The 16,877-nt window shown below is 39.7% G+C and overlaps 1 protein-coding gene across 3 annotated transcripts in view; it reads left to right on the top strand.

The window, feature by feature from the left end:
* Nucleotides 1–16,877, top strand: part of LOC124061065 (inactive N-acetylated-alpha-linked acidic dipeptidase-like protein 2) — a 466,730-nt gene that overhangs the window by 186,811 nt on the left and 263,042 nt on the right. For all 3 annotated transcript variants that reach the window (XM_046392589.1, XM_046392590.1, XM_046392591.1), the window contains one exon: nucleotides 5,218–5,304. In XM_046392589.1, the coding sequence (XP_046248545.1) occupies nucleotides 5,218–5,304 (87 nt within the window). The remainder of the gene's footprint in view (nucleotides 1–5,217; nucleotides 5,305–16,877) is intronic.

The raw sequence follows: 16,877 nt of genomic DNA, 5'->3' as shown, positions 1-16,877 counted from the left end.
CACCAGTTGACAAAGTTCTGAATCACTTTCATATATTCTAGGTTGTTCTCCTCTGGTACTCATCCAGTGATGGCTGTATCATCAGAGAACTGGATATGGCAGCTGTTTGTGTTGTAATGGAAGTTTGATGTGTCCAGGGTAAACAGAAAGGGAGAGAGCACTGTCCCCTGAGGAGCCCCTGTGCTGCAGACCACCTCATTGGGAACGCGGCCGTTAAATCTCACATACTGTGGTCTGTTGGTGAGGTAGTCTACGATCCATGCAGTCAGCTGGTTGTCCACCCCCACTTCCACCAACTTCCCCTTGAGCAGAGATGGTTGTATGGTGTTAAAGGTACTTGAGAAGTCAAAAAAAAGGTCATGACCCTCACAGTGCTTAAGCGGTCCTGATCAAATATGAATTAATTGTGTGTTACTACATAACTTTAGATATTCCAGAAACTTGTTTTGATGTACTGTGCAATACAAGCAGGTTTCATACCAGTACAAGAAGGTTTCTTACCAGAAAGCCAAGTCTATTTTCAACAGGCAGCAGTCAGCCATGTTGAAAATAGACTTGAGAACAAGGAGGGACTCTGATGCACCAACATACATACCACAAAGAATAGAGAAGCTGCTAAGACCACAACACCTGCGAATGGAGTGTAACTTCATTCTCTGTTCATTACTCTCATTACTCCACAAGTAGCTGTCAACTCTGATATTAATGTCCAAAATCATCAAATGTTTATTTGTTTGACACATTGGTACCTATCCACTGACATTCACATTATTAAACCAGACTAAAAACCACTGTAAAGATACACACATTTCTTAACTAACAATCTGTATCTGTTCAGCTAACTAAATTATATCTGTACTTTACATGGGCAGATCTTAACCAGGCACTGTCATGGTTAAGCACCACTGGTTAAGCTGAGTTATGTTGTTAGATAAAATTGGTAATGTTCCTGACTATTTAACTCCAGAGCTTTATACCTCTGTGTAATTGTCTTGTGATTGAGTCTGAGTGAAATGCATCAATATTGGATGAAGTTTCAGGTCCAGAAGACATTTGGTCCAAATTGTTCCTTGTGGCTGTTTACTTGTTCAGCTACATTTTTAACTCTGGCATGTGTAGCCATAATTTCCCAGTCCCCCATGTCCTCTGATACATGCTGTCAATGCCTGAATACTACCTATATGTCTGTATTTGAAATTCTGCAAATTTGTAAATAGAATCAGTTTCATCAGCATTTAATTTGCCCATCAATGCAGACTCATCCAAAGATTTCTCTGATTAATTGTCATAATGCCAGTATGTACTCTTATCATGTTAGTTGTATGTTAAAAGATATGGTTTCATTTTTACAAAACTAATGATGAGGTGGTTATATTTTTGATTTCCTTTTCATACGAGTTTTTGACTTTTGAGAGTACAAAGTGGAGGTGGCAGTATATCACCCATCCTGACAGTAAGGAATCTTAAGCAAAATCTAGAAGTCGGTATATGTGGACTGTATGTGCATGCTTATGTGTGCATGTGACAAAAAGAAAGACAAAATGAGTGAAGTTTGATGCATTTTTTTTTTTGATGTAAGATATTACCTTCTCCTGGGACATCATCACACTCATGATGTATTAAAAACACATGTTGATTAAGGTAACTTTGATGTATTGATTAGTATGTGTGCATATATGTCTTACAAGCATGTTAAAGGTTATATACTCTGAGAGAATAAGCCTTTTGTCATCTATCTCTTCTCTTTTTTAGAACTATGCTCATATTGAAGTTCATTGGGAATCTAACAGAAATATTAAATATCACTGCATGTCTCTGTGTTTGGATAATTGCACACAGCCAGTGCATTTTAATATGACAAGCTTGCGAGCGTGTGTGGCACTGAATGCACAATGAGTGCATGATGAGTGAATGTGTGTGTTTCACATTACAGTGTGAAATATGACAAGATACGGAAGGATAACAGGTAACTTTATGAAATGAAGAAGAAGCAGACTGAAACTGGAAATAGGAGGCATGGCAGTTAAAAGATCCATGTAGCTGAAGAGAGCATGAAAGAATAAACCCTTCTTCACATCCCTCTGGCCTCAGATTTGATGTTATGAAACAGCTCTCCCCCCACTGATAACTTCCCAACCAGCCCTGTGGCCATATTCACAAATATTCTGAGAATACTCTCAGACAGTTCTTAACTTCGCCCAAAAATTATTTCCAAGGACTCTCAGCTGAAAAATTATTAAGGACCCTGAACAAGAAAGGGCAAGCAGTGAGGAGATGAAACTGAGCATTATTTGTGGATCACAAATATAAGAGCATGTCCACGGATGGCTGTTTGGATTGCTGCCCCATGTGACCCTAACAACGCCAGGGAAGGCCATTATGTCCATTACTGCTTTTGTGTTGGGTTATGATGTGTGCTTCTGGTGGGAATGAAATCAATCAAGACTATGAAACAGCGTTAGTGGTCTAATAAGAGTCACTTTATTGAAAGAGAATTGCAAACATTTCTTTAATGAGATTATGATCAATGTTGTTCCTGCACAGTCTGATCTATAGCATTCAGTTAACTCCCTGAACGCTGATAATAAGTCCATCCATATTGCCTACCCTATCAGATTATGTTATGGAATTTTCCTCAAATCTTAGCAATAAATTTGGTGACCTAAATGTGATCAGTTATAATAATAACCGATATTTAAATCTAAAGCAAGACACTAAGAGTCCACAACCACATTATCAGCACAGAGAAGCTGTTAGCAAACAGATGTTTATATAGCTATGGAGCAGCATTAACATTATCTCCACCAAGGAGATATGTTTCTTTGTCTGTTGGTCAGCAAGAAAAAAATACTACTTGCTGATTTTGATGAAATTTTGTGGAAGGTTGTCACATGGGCCAAGGAAGAGCCCATTAAATTGCAGAACAGATCTAAAACACTTTTTTTTGGTCACTAATATTACAATGGAGGGCTTTATTCCTTAGTCGAACAGTCTCCATACATCTTAAAATCCAGTGAAATGTAGTAAGGTTTAACTGTGATTTAACATATCCAACTGTAGAAATATGATCTCATATCGTAATTCACATTAAACTGCACATGGAGACAAGGCAGTTAGTGCATTAATGAACTTAGTGAACTGACACAGCAGTTTTAGCAACTTTGGATTTATTAATTAGGTAAAACACCTGCTCTGGCATGCATTGTGAAAATATATACATGGTTTACACAGATCGCTTCAAAATCCTGTTGGTCCACTGGGTTTTACACAATAAAAAAGCTGCTGTATGACTCATGTTTAAATGGAAATGATGAATTTATTGTGCATGCAGAAATCCATTATTGTTAAAGTATATGATGTTGTGTGACTAAACATACCACAAAACACGGTCCACCTCAAATTTCACTTTAGAACCACCTGCAGCAGGTATGTCATAGAAATACATCCTCATCCAAGGCGTTTGGATACAGACGTCATTTTGTCTTGTCCTACAGCGACATGCGAAGCCACAATGTGGTATAATGTTTAAGTTTAGGTAAAAAAATCTATTTGGCTAGATTTAGGAAAAGATCAGTGATGTTTGGTTTCAACACAGGGTGTGACCTTGGTCTCCTAAGTGAGTGAGTGAACCCAGACTGTCTTATGCAGATCTAAAGGGTGTGTATGAGATGCCAAGGGATGTGAAAAAATGACAGTATTTGATGTGCTGGAAATGAGACGGGGCTCTGAATTCCCTTCTAGGTGTTTCTGATGAATGTAAGGCCCAGTATTCACAGTCTATTAGCCCGTTTTTTTTTTTTATTTCTACCAACTCCTGAAGGAAATACTTGGCTCCTCGGCTAGTCCTCAGCTGTATCTGTCTGCCATTTGGTATTAAGCTTTGATCAACCTGGGATGACACATAATCTGGCAGAATGTGTGGACATGAATACTGAACAGTTAAAATGTGCATGTTGTATTGTCACTAGCTGCTGCTGTGTGTTTTTTCCCTGATCAACACACAAGCATACACAGCTTTGATGCATCAAGGAAAAAAAGTGCATTTAAAGGTAATTGCACACTCCGGTACAAAGAAATCACCCACACCCAGAGTTACTCACTTTACCTGAGTGTGTGATATGCATCAAGTGATTCAAATGATTACAGACACTTCAAGCCCATTGGCAAGCCCTTTAAATGTTTTCATCTCCTTCATTTGAAACATTACTGAATTGTTTTTTTTAGAGTTCTTGTGTTTGATTTTGTACATGGACAGCATGGATAATATTGATACCATCCAAATGTTAATCCCATCACTTTTTATGTCCATGTTTGACCAGAGATAAGTACTATCCTCACCTTGTTATATTCAGTGCTCATTTATAATGTTGTCTCTTTGTCAGTATGCATCATCCCAGTCTCTTTATTGGGCCAGTGGCTATGATATGACCACTCAGCTCAGGCACTGCACACACTGCCAATGGTGCCTAATAGGCCCTGCAGGAAAGGCACTCTGCCTGCTGTGTATGTGCCTCATTTTGCTTCGAATACTTGAGGGAAAAGTGTTCAAATCTAAATTACCCATTGCCTCAGGGTTGACTGAGATTTTGACATTCAGCCATCTCTCTCTTTCCATCAGCCTTGCTCTTACTTAATTTTTTTTCTTGTTGTGAGCAACAGTGTTTTCCAGCTGTCAAGCAAATTTTGCAGAGATGTTGAAAATTCCACAAAAACTCAGTTTCCACCAACTGTAACAAAGTGAATAAATCAGCTCTCTGCACTACATGTGATTAAAACAGACATCAACACAATTAAATCCTTGTTTGCAGAAAACGGTGAAGTTCCTCTGTGGAAATGTTGTACAGGCAGAGGGAGACTCAAGCTATCTGAGGAGCAGGGGTGAAAAACATAGAAAGGGCATTAGCTGTGTGCAGTGGGTGACCAGCATGCAGAAACCAATGATGTATTGATGGTGAAATGGTTCAAAATTGCCAAACAAAGTAAGCTTATTCTCATGCCAAGCCTACCATGACAAATCTGCTGTTGATTGAATAGTTTCAGCTGGCTTAATAATGTTAATAATGTTGCAGTCTTGAGGAAAAGAGATCTTGCCTTTTCTACATTAACACATCATATATTTGGATTGAGACTCAGCTTAGAGACTCACTGCCCATGTCTTCCTGTCTTTCTCTCTCTCTCTCTCTTTCTGTAATACTTTGTATCTCTGCTCCCACAAAGGCATAATCAATTTAAGAGTTTGTCTTGGGTCATTATTACCTGCTGGAGGACCATCTGTTCACCGAGGCTGGCTGAGAACTCTGCCAGGTAGACAGACACACACACACACGCGCGCTGAAACACACTCATACAAGGGCAAATACACACAGCCTGAAGGATTGCCAGGTAGATTTGGACAGCAGTACTATGTGATATGTAAAATAACTGTGTCTCAGGAAGAGCTACAGCTGTTGAAAATTGTTGCCCATATATGAGCATATATGGGTGTTTAGTAATGTGTACATGTGCACATGTTTGCAGGTGGCTCTGGTAATATAATACATGTGTGCATATGCATGATGAGGTGGCTAGTGGGTGTACAGCGCGTGTACGAATTGTAAAGGCCAACAGGCATCTTATTCAGCCAAGTGGTTCAGCTATTGGTTAAGAGTAGCATGACTAAATATAATTACACCCACAGCTTTAACAGCAACCTGACTACCTCACTGCTGAAGGAAACAAGAGGTGGTGAAAAAGAGGTGGCACCAGCAGGAAGGAGTCAGCGTGAGACGGATGCACCTTTGTTGTAGGACTATGCAGCTGACCAAACACTGCCCACCTTCGAAGCATAACATGTTGTTTTCCTCAACAGAGTCTGTAGCATGATAATCTAATCTTTTCTACTTCTAGGGCTCTTTCAGTGAAAAGACGTAGTTGGATGATGTTGTGAATTAGCATTGTATTGTAAAGTAATCTACTCTGCATCAGTTTCACATTTTTGATTATAATGACTGCATTGGGAAGACAGAGTACCCTGGGAAAACCGACACTGGCACAGGGAGAACATGCAAACTCCACACAGAAGTGTCCAGACTGGGATTTGAACCTGGAACCTTCTTGCTGTGAGGCAACAGTGCCAACCGCTGCACCGCCATCTTGCTGAATACTTTTGTTAATTTAACAAGAAATCTAACAAAGCAGTATTTAGACACATAACATGTCATTTCTGCTGTGAGAGGTATCTCAGTCACAACAGTGACAACAAAATACATAGTTTGATGTAGTAAAGTAGCATGGGATCACAACCACCTATCAATGGTTATCGTAGCCTCTGTGTTCACTGGTTGGGTGATTTGGCTGTGACAACATGATCAGACTGTTTGACCAGATCAAACTTCACCTTCACAGCTTTTCACTAACTTTATGTTTATGTGCATGACTTGCATCTATTCTAAGTGTTCGCTTGTATATGACAACCCCAGTATAAACATACATGCCATTATCAACACAGTCTTCTCATAGGGAAGGTGAAGGCCGTGTTTATGACTCTGTGTGTGTGTGTGTGTGTGTCAGCACTGTGACAATGACAGGCGATAATGAGTGATGTGCATTTGCCGTTCAGCAGCTTGATCCAGGCTGTATTTGGAGATAATTGTGTTTTTGTGTACAGAGGGCTTGAGAGAAGGTGTGACTTTCATCAAAGTAGAAGTTCATCATATGTGAGTCACAGAATGGGTGAGAAAAACAACCTCATTTGTCTCTCTGATGTCCTCGTGACACTTTCTGTGAAAGTATGGGTGTTACTCACATCTAAGCACATCACAGAACAGAGTACATTACAGTTGTAATGTACACTGCCATCAAAACAAAAAACTCTCTGGGATGTACAGTATGTCCAGCTACTCATAATGTCAGAGTATCTTTTTATATTTATACTTTGAGAAAGGTGTGTTTAGGCCTCACAATGCTTATGACGGTATTTTATTTAACTATTTTCTCCAGACTTCACCCACCTGTTATCTTGGTTATTTTTTCTTAACCTAAGAACAGCTACTTCTTTTATATTCAGTGTCACAGAATTTGAAGAAGCTTGTGTAATAATGGCAGAAGAAAAAACTTTTACATGTCGTTTGACCTGGCATTCATGGCTGCACCCAACATGTAGTTGTCAAGAAATGGGGACAATATTTAACACAACGAAAACATAAACATATTCAAAAAATTGTGTTTCATCTGGACACCCATGGGCTTTCATTAACAGACAGGTGTTGACTATACTGTTGCACATGACATCTTTTGACCCATTGCAGTTTACACATCCACATGATTTTAATGCTGTTAGCAATTTCTATGTTAGATTCCAGTTTTGGCACCCACAACCCAGAATTTCTGACAGTTGGCCAAAATGTTGCAGCAAGTCATATGTCAGTCTGCTCGACCAGCAAAGAGGGAGGCTTCCACACACTTGTACATTTTTGGGCCCATAAAGCATGAATGGTCCTTCTCCCTACTTGCATGCAGTTGGAGAATTTTGGCTGTGCCAGGAAACTTCTTGTTGGCTTCCAACGTAAATGGAATAAAAACATTTAAGCATATGGCTCTCCTAGGCTTTCCAAATGTTCCTGTGCCTAATGAATCGCATTCTGATAATACAAAGAGTCATTCTGAGGGATTTGTGATGCTCCGGAAAAGAAAAGCATTCACTGTGCTGGTCTGCTGCTCTTCTAATGTTTATTTATGGGGAAAATGTGATGCTGTCAGAAGTTGGACTACCAACTGTGGCCACTCTGCCAAAATTGCCTCACAGCCCAGCACTGATCCTTGGGACTTGGTTCAAACCATCAAAACCATTGTGTCAAAAAGTTTGGCTCATTTATTAAGACTGTTGCAGTGGATGAGAAAGCCCTTGCACTCTTGTCACAGTGCAGTGCAGTATGGTAGGGAAGTACTACAAAAGTACCACAAAATTTATGTTGTTGCATGTAGCATGCATTGTGCAATTTTCACTGTTTACTCCTTTGCTGATTGAAAGCAGACTCAATCAGTAAGTGCTGTTGCTGTGTTTGATCAGCCTTTAAATTGGACTTTATGGTTCTTGTTTCATCCTCTCATCAGTAAAACACACAACATGTCCACACTGATGCAGACCCATGTGTTGTTTTGCCAGAGGGCTGTTGTCAGTCAGAAAGCACTCTAAGTGCTGTCTGAAAGGCCCTCCTCAGGGCAAGGAACATCCCCTAACTGCTGCAGCATGTTTTCAGTATTACACGAAGCCAAGCAAGTGAGCGAGCCTCTGGTCCTGGGATAATGTGTTTATCTGTCAACTACATTACCAGTCAGACAGTCAAAAAATCATTCTGAGCTACATAACCATGCAGCTTGCCTATTTCGCAGCAGTACTCATAGTAGGAAACACCAGGGTGTTAACATTGACATCAACAATGATGTCCCAGTAAGATGTTACAATGAGCCAGCATGAACAGTATCATGACCCTGACACTGAAGCAACTAATGGAATTCAACTCATTTAATTCATTATTATTATTATTATTACTGACAATCACTTTATGGTTGTTAATGTTAGCTACTGGTAGCAAGCTTTAGACAGATATTGGCATATAATTGTCATTAATGACTATGTTTGCTGACTATGATGCTTCTCTATTTGTGCTACAGCTGTAGCTTTCAAACGCCATTGCATTTTTGCACCTAAAAAAGATTTGAATTGTTTACATACTGAGGTCAAAGGAGCTCCAAAGGCAGCTTGAATTGGCTCTAGTGGTTTAATTTCAATTCAATTTCAATTTATCTATATAGCACCTTATACAATCAAAATTGTGTCTAGATGCTTTACAGAGACCCAGAGCATGAACCCCCGAGCAAGCAGACAGTGGCAAGGAAAAACAGGAAGAAACCTTGAACAGGACCCGGCTTGCAAGGGAGAACTATCCTGCTGATAGTTGGCTGGGTGAAGGGGGGGGGGGAAGAAGAGGTAGACAGGACAGAGAGGATGAAAGAGAGAGAGAGAGAGAGAGAGAGAGAGAAACATACATGCAATAAACATCATAAATTACAAAGGACAAACATGACAGGTTGTTATAATTGGAATTCTGAAGACTGTGTATTGTATGTACTGGTTTGCTTATTGTTATTCAAAAATTAAACAATCAAATGAAATAATCACTTGGTATATTTACACCATTGAGTTTTTGTCTCATATATAACAGGGACAGCATCACAACATGAAATATCTTAACAGGGTCTATTCCAAGACAAAGACAAAGATGATTATGTACATTACATGATTGTGTACACTGTTGCATACTGAATGACAAAGTCTAAGTCTATTATAGCAAAACATGAAACAAGCATTTAGGACTACATTTCAAAGATGAATTTTGTTATTTTCAAATGATTCTCACATCACAAAATATGCTGAGAGACAGTAATTTCCCAGCACTCCCAGTGATAAAAGCTCATCTTTCATTCTTTCCTGCCTGCTGAAGTCCAGAGTGGATGGGAACCCCAAGCCCCAGTTAACTGATAGGCTTGATGTGTAATTAATGGTCTGACACGGGCTAATGAAGCTAATGACGCTAACTGTGCTAGCATATGGGCGCCCCATGGGGATCCGCACTCGGCAGTCTAATTTAGATAAATGACGCCCCAGGTTATGCCGGGCTATTTGCATTTCATTTCGTGAAGGCCAGGGGAGAAGCAGGGATTAAACAGGGGGATGGATGGGAGAGATCAAACAGAAGAGGTGTTTGGGGTTGGAGGGATGGGTAGATGGAGGTGTTTACGCATGTGAATGTGTGTGTGGGTGTAGATCTCCCCTTGGCCATGCATGATGCTGTTGTCAGATAAAAGGACTGGTAGCAGAGGGGGCTGATAGCAGATGTCAGCAACAGACAGCAAAAACTCTGTGTCTGTGTGTGTGTGTGTGTATTTTTATAGATGTGTACAGGTTTATAATTACTGTATATTGGCCCTTGGGAGGCATGTCATTGTCAGCTAGTCTCAAGAGGCAAGGGAATGTTCTGTGTTTGGACTGCATTATTGTAATACATGAGGGTATCTGCCTGTCAACACAGCTAGCCATGTTCTTGTTGTAACTGAATTGTATAATACTTAAAGGAATCTCACAGAATATGGTTCTGATAGTTTACTGGAAAGGAAGGAGGCCTTATTGATCAACCTGTTTGCTGCTTCATGTTTAGAAAAATAAAAAGCCTTTAAACTTCAGATTTACATAATTTTCAGTCACCTCACACTGACTAGTCCCTTAAGGGATTTGATCAGGATGTGGCATCACTGACAAAAATCACATTGCATTCCCACTATTTAGCATGTTAGCAGCTGATAATTCACAAAGACACTTCTGACAGCTGTCATCAATTTTAGGGTTTTTTAAAAGACGCATCAACAAAATTTCAGATGTAAGCCACATAGGATTTTGTTAATAGTCCATCAACTATCTGGCCAGATATTTTTCAGCCAAATTGGAGGGAGAAATCTAATCTGATATTAATATGACATAGAATAAGTAAAGGCAACAGTAATGTACCAAGACTGTCATAAACAGTATAACTAAATAATTAATTTTAATCCAAGTGCTGCTTATGTTTCCTGCTAAGTTTCTGAAATGCACTGAAAATGCATTCAGGTGTGAACATCTATTAAGACAGCATGCAGGATCTTATTTTAAGTTTAAGTGGACACTGTAGTGTATAAACAGAGTGAGGTCCCACTGTGTGACAATTCCGTCTTTACAGAAAAAAGTTTGACAAAACAAATTCAACTTAAAAGTGCCATTTGAAAACTCTCTGAGCGTTTACTGTAATACGTTAATAACAAAAGAAACTCACAAAATGCCAAGAAAGTAAATATTGTTACCTTACCAAACTCATGAATACAACTGTCCACCTTCTGAATTCAAGTTTCTCTTTTATACTAAACTAAAGTTTAACTGCCTTGTTAGATGAACATAAAACTTACTTCATCCAAACAAAATATAATCTTAATCTTGTTGGTCTTTCCACAATCACCTTTGTTTTGATCAAAAGAAATCCTGAATCCATCAGATAACAGCGCCTCTACAGCTTTACCAATCCCCCATCATCAAACTTGCTTTTGTCAGTGTTGAAAGCTATGTTGAGTCCCAGCCTGGTGTCCAGCTGTGCTCACTGATGAGCAATGTTGCCTGTGGTGACACTCCCTGTGATCCGAGGTCACGGTCCAGACACAATCCAGTCAACTGCAGGGCTAACTGAGCTAACAAAGCTAATGGTAGCTATGGTTACAGTCAAAGACATATACAATCCAAGGTATCTACAGTAAACAGTATAGTAAGCAACAGTTGCCATTAAGTTTACTAACAGATAAGGACCCCAAATAAGCAGACAAAAATGCAAGAAAGGCAAAAGTAATCTAATCCAAAGAAGGAGCTGAGCAACAGGTAAGTGCATGTGGTCTACCAAAAGATTTGTACAAAGAGCCAATTTAAATCCAACAAAGAACAGAGATCCAACTGGAGAAACTTCCAAAGCGACTGGGCAGGAACCTGAAGACAAAAACATGCAAAACCAAACAGAGATTAAGCCTTACATGTATACTACTAGGAGTGACAGTACAGTCTGGTGAAGATGGAGATGGAAGACCTGTCTTTAGTTGCTGGAGGTAGTTGGGTTGACTGGCAGGTAATGCAGAACAGGTGTGGAGGAGAAAAGATGACTGAAAGTCTGACAGGACCCGCTTGGCTCAGCTCCATATAGGCTCAGAGAGGTAGACAACCAAACATGCAGGACAGGAGTAGGGAAGGAGGGAGGGACGGAGAGACATGCGAGAAAAACAAAATACAGACTCAGTTCTAACAAGTTGCTAGCTGGCTGCTGATATTTTGTCCCCTATATTTTTGGAGCTACTTTTGTTCTTGCCATGTTTTACAAGTTGCCCCTTTAAAGTCCTCATCTGAATTTAACTGCATCATTAGCAGATCAAGTTTGCTCAGTTTTCATTATAGGACCCAAATATTGACTTTAAATGTAAATAACTTGAGATGTACCAAACCAGTTTGTGAAATCAATACCCAGTGCTGACTTTAGTAAGCTGAACAGTGGGCATCTACCATACATATGTGACCAGTCCACATTAAATTTGTAATTTGTGTCACTCTTGGTTTTTTACTGCCTATGTTTTGGTACCTATTTGCACAAATCTGCTACATCTTGTGGTATTAAAACAAAATAAATAAAAAAATTAATTGCCAACAACTGGCAGTGAGGACCAGAAGTGTGCAACTGCAAAGTAAAAATGTTGAAAGAAAAGAGCAGTTGTATAATACTTCTAAACAAGTCAGAATGGTGACAAGGACACAGAAGAGTGGGTGCGGTGGTAATGCCATGGCAGCAACCACCACAGCAGCAGCCAGTCAGATTCACTGACAAGAGCAGGCACCTACCACAAGTTGGTGATGTGAGCATTTGCATGTGTCATGCTGAGTAAGCAAGAATATATTTTTTATATTATGCAAATTATTTGAAAATGAGGCCTGTAAGTTTTGATTAGTAAGTGGACATTTAGGTAGAAAACAGGTCCATCTTCTGTACATGTTCCAAGACCAGCACCCACCTCATCAGTCATTCATGCTCATACACACATCATGTCACATCATCATTTTGTCTCCAATTACCTGTCTGTGCAGTGCCTGATAAGCCCTCACACTCCTGGATTTGTTACTCAGACTAGACCTGCTGGATTCTGTATCACTGGTACCTGAAACAACACAACCCATCATTCAGCCCCTTGTGTTGTTTTGGGGTTTAGGGTTACCTTTGCCGTGTGTTCAAATCTAGACTCTAAACGCTGTGCATAGAAGTGAATATCAATAAACAGGTAGATGAAGGTCTGTGGACTGAAATGTCATGTCTTGAAGACAGTTTTTTGCAAGTTTTAGGACAGTGCACAGGAGTTCTCTCTTCTTTTTTTTTTTTGTTTGTGTAAACTTTGGCTTGAAGTTCTGACTATACATCATGTATAGAAGTCCTTACGGTGGTTCCCACTGATTGATCAGTCTCTGTTCTAGTAGGGGCGGGACCCTCCAACACCCTCTCCATGTACATGTTGGTGCCTCAGGACAAGCTGCACATCTCTCTCTATCCCCCTCCTCACTCAAAAGATGCTGTGCTCTGTGTAGTAGGGTCCTTATCACGGATATTTAATGTTGTTTCATGGTGGTTAGCTCACTGGTGTACTTGGTGTCATTGCTATGCTAGTATGTTACAATGGTGAAGACCATTGACACAGCTCAAAGAAGAACGTTTAGTACTTGCAGTTAAGATTATTCCCAGAGAAATAACAGCAGTTCAAGCTCTGCTTTGCAGAAAATATTTAGAAGTGATGTGTGATGGTGGAATTTCACTTGCTTTATGTGGGTTGTTAGTGTTAAGTGCATATTAGATTGAAATGCAGTTACCCAAACAGAACATCAGATTATTTGTTTACCTGCTGTATGAATTATTGCAAACAAGAGCATGTAATGTCATGTGTATGACATGTCACTAAAACATAATTATGTATGTGCGTGCATATGTGTTTTAGCATCCAGTACATGAAAGAAAAGTCATCACATTTAAACCCTGGATGGTTAGCCAGGCAGACAGGCTGTTTACAGTGCTTTAAACATGCAGACTTTCAACCTTATTTCCTTGTACAAACACTCCAAGTGGAAATGAATTAACTCACAGTTGATTTCATGATGAAAGAGGGTTATTTAAACCAGACCCCATTACTGCAGAAATATAGAAAGAAGTTGAGAAGGACAGAGTGATGTTTAATTGTCATCACAAGATGTGAAAAGGAAAATGCTAATGACAGATCTTGTGTTATCTTAGGTCTTGTTCAGACATCCAAAGAAATTTTGCAAAGCAAAGCACATTCCTCTGGGTGGGTGACCATGATGGGTTTACACTTGGTCTAATTGCAAATTTAGAACATTTTCTACAGTTCTGAACCATTATATTTAGATAGAATGAGCTCACGCACACTCAGAAAGTCTCTGGTTTTTAACGGGTCATTGACGTAGACTTACTTGCCACCTACTAGCATTCTTATTATAGAATCATATTATGGAATTATCTTGACATTCTTGTGTTATCAGATTTATTTTGTAAGCAAAGGTCCTGTGGACAAGTTAATATTTTTTGAGTCAGAGGATAAAAATGTCCCTTTATGGATGGACAAGGTCTGAATATATTACTTTTTTTGTTAGTTTGGTCTGCTAGAAAATGATTTGAACTTCAGCTAGACAACTTTGCATGTGCAACAATGGAAAATCTTATCATAAAAGCTTCTGCTGCGAGATGCAGTTCTGCCACCACAGTTATTATCCAAACATACCAACAACCTGCACCACAAGCCGCAGGTTGCAGTTGAAAGAAGAGGCAAGTTTTAGCATTGTGACATAAATGAAAAGCCAACTATATCTAGCTAACAGAATTCCTGTTGTTTATTGGCCCCAAGTGAATATCAAATGTTGTTAAAGTTAAATGTTTGTTGAGTGTGAAAACGTGCTTTGACCTAACTCAAGATCCACTCACTTGCTTTTCTGCAGCTTTCATCCATGTCACTGTTTTCATCAGAGGATGGACTTGACTTAGTTGTCATGGAGATGGTTACATTGTTACTCATGCAGTAACAGGTGGTCATACAGTATATATGAGGGAGATCATGCCCCTGTCTCTGATGTGGGATCTCAGTGGTTTTCTTGATGATTCCTCAGTCATCCACTGAATCCTGGTCAATGATTTGTGACCCCTTTGCAGTTTATGTTCTGGTTTTGGTTTGGTTTTTACAGTGTCTTGTCCCCAGCAGATGTAGTGCATCCGGAAAGTATTCACACCGCTTCACTTTTTCCACATTTTGGTATGTTACAGTCTCATTCCAAAATGGATTCAATTAAATTTCACTAAAAAGTTGTTTAATTTTCACACAAAATACCTCATAATGACAAAGTGAAATAAGTTTGCTTGAATTTTTTTGCAAATTTATTAAAAATTAAAAACAATAAATGCGACATGTACGTAGGTATTCACACCCTTTGCCAGATAGGCAAGATAGGGGGGAGTGTACAGAAAGATTTCTGCTGCATTAAAGGTCCCAAAGAACACAGGAAGTTTGGAACCACCAGGACTCTTCCTGGAGCTGGCTGCCCAACTAAACTGAGTGATCGGAGTAGAAGGGTCTTAGTCAGAGAGGTGACCAACAACCCAATGGTCACTCGCTCCAGCATTGCTCTGTGAAGAGGGGAGAACCTTCAAGAAGGACAACCATCTCTGCAGCACTCCACCAATCAGGCCTGTATGGTAGAGTGGCCAGACGGAAGCCACTGCTCACTAAAATGCATATGAAAACCCACCTGGAGTCTGCCAAAAGGCACCTGAAGGACTCTCAGACCACGAGAAACAAAATTCTCTGGTCTGATGAAACAAAGATTAAACTCTTTGGCATGAATGACAAGCGTCATGTCTGGAGGAAACCAGGCACTGCTCATCACCTGCCCAATACCATTCCTACTGTGAAGCATGGTGGTGGTAGCATCATGCTGTGGGGATGCTTTGTGGCAGCAGGAACTGGGAGACCAGTAAGGGTCGAGGGAAAGATGACTGCAGCAATGTACAGAGACATCCTTGATGACAACCTGCTCCAGAGTTCACTGGACCTCAGACTGGGACGAAGGTTTATCTTCCAACAGGACAACGACCCTAAGCATACAGCCAACATCACCAAGGAGTGGCTTCGGGTCAACTCTGTGAATGTCCTTGAGTGGCCCAGTCAGAGCCCAGACTTGAACCCTATTGAGCATCTCTGGAGAGATCTGAAAATGGCTTTGCACTGACACTCCCCATCCAACCTGATGGAGATTGAGAGGTTCTGCATTGAGGAGTGGAAGAAACTGACCAAAACTCAGTGTGCCAAGCTTATAGGATCATACTCAAAAAGACTTGAGGCTGTAACTGCTGCCAAAGGGGCTTCAACAAAGTATTGATCAGAAGGTGTGAATACTTATGTACATGTTATATTTTTGTTTTTTATTTTTAATAAATTTGCAAAAAAATTCAAGCAAACTTGTTTCACGTTGTCATTGTGGGGTATTTTGTGTAGAACTTTGAGGGAAAAAATGAATTTAATACATTTTGGAATGAGACTGTAACATAACAAAATGTGGAAAAAGCGTAGCGGTGGGAATACTTTCCGGATGCTTTGTATCACATGCTGGCGTTTCTCATTGCTAATTCATCTTTCTCTCTTTCTTACTTTTCTCATGTTTCTGCCCCATTTTTCACCCATAACAGAAAACTTTTACTTTAATCAATATACCTGCCCTGATGTATTGATCACAAAAAAAGGTGCTGGTAAATGTTCAACATCCAAAATCAGACTACATAGCAGTATGTAGCATAGACTGACAAATGCAGGTTTATCTGACTTTCAGTATCTTCATGATGAGTATTTTTGATGTTTGTGTTTCAGGTTTGTGACTTACACAAAATAAAGAATGACTTCAGTTCACACTATTTTTCTGCCAAATTCTACTAATCAACACAAGTCTTTTCTCTGCCATTTTCACTAACAAACAAGACCTATTTATCACAGATACCCCCCTGATATATAACAGAAACCAGTGTTGATCTAATCTTTGTAAATTTTACACAACGTATAATTTGGTTGTTTTTCAATGTTAAATTAAAACATCAAGGTCCTGACTTTTTGCACACAAACAAACCCTGTGAAGGATGTTGTTGATATTGTAACTTTAGACTAGGTATTGGTGCTTCCTGAATCTGAACTTTATTTATGCCACCCAGGCCCATCTGCCTGTTCTCCTATTCGAGGTCCATCGA

This window comes from Scatophagus argus, chromosome 6 (genome assembly GCF_020382885.2).
Source record: "Scatophagus argus isolate fScaArg1 chromosome 6, fScaArg1.pri, whole genome shotgun sequence".
NCBI lineage: Eukaryota > Metazoa > Chordata > Actinopteri > Scatophagidae > Scatophagus > Scatophagus argus.
This window is presented reverse-complemented; position numbering and strand designations above follow the sequence as displayed.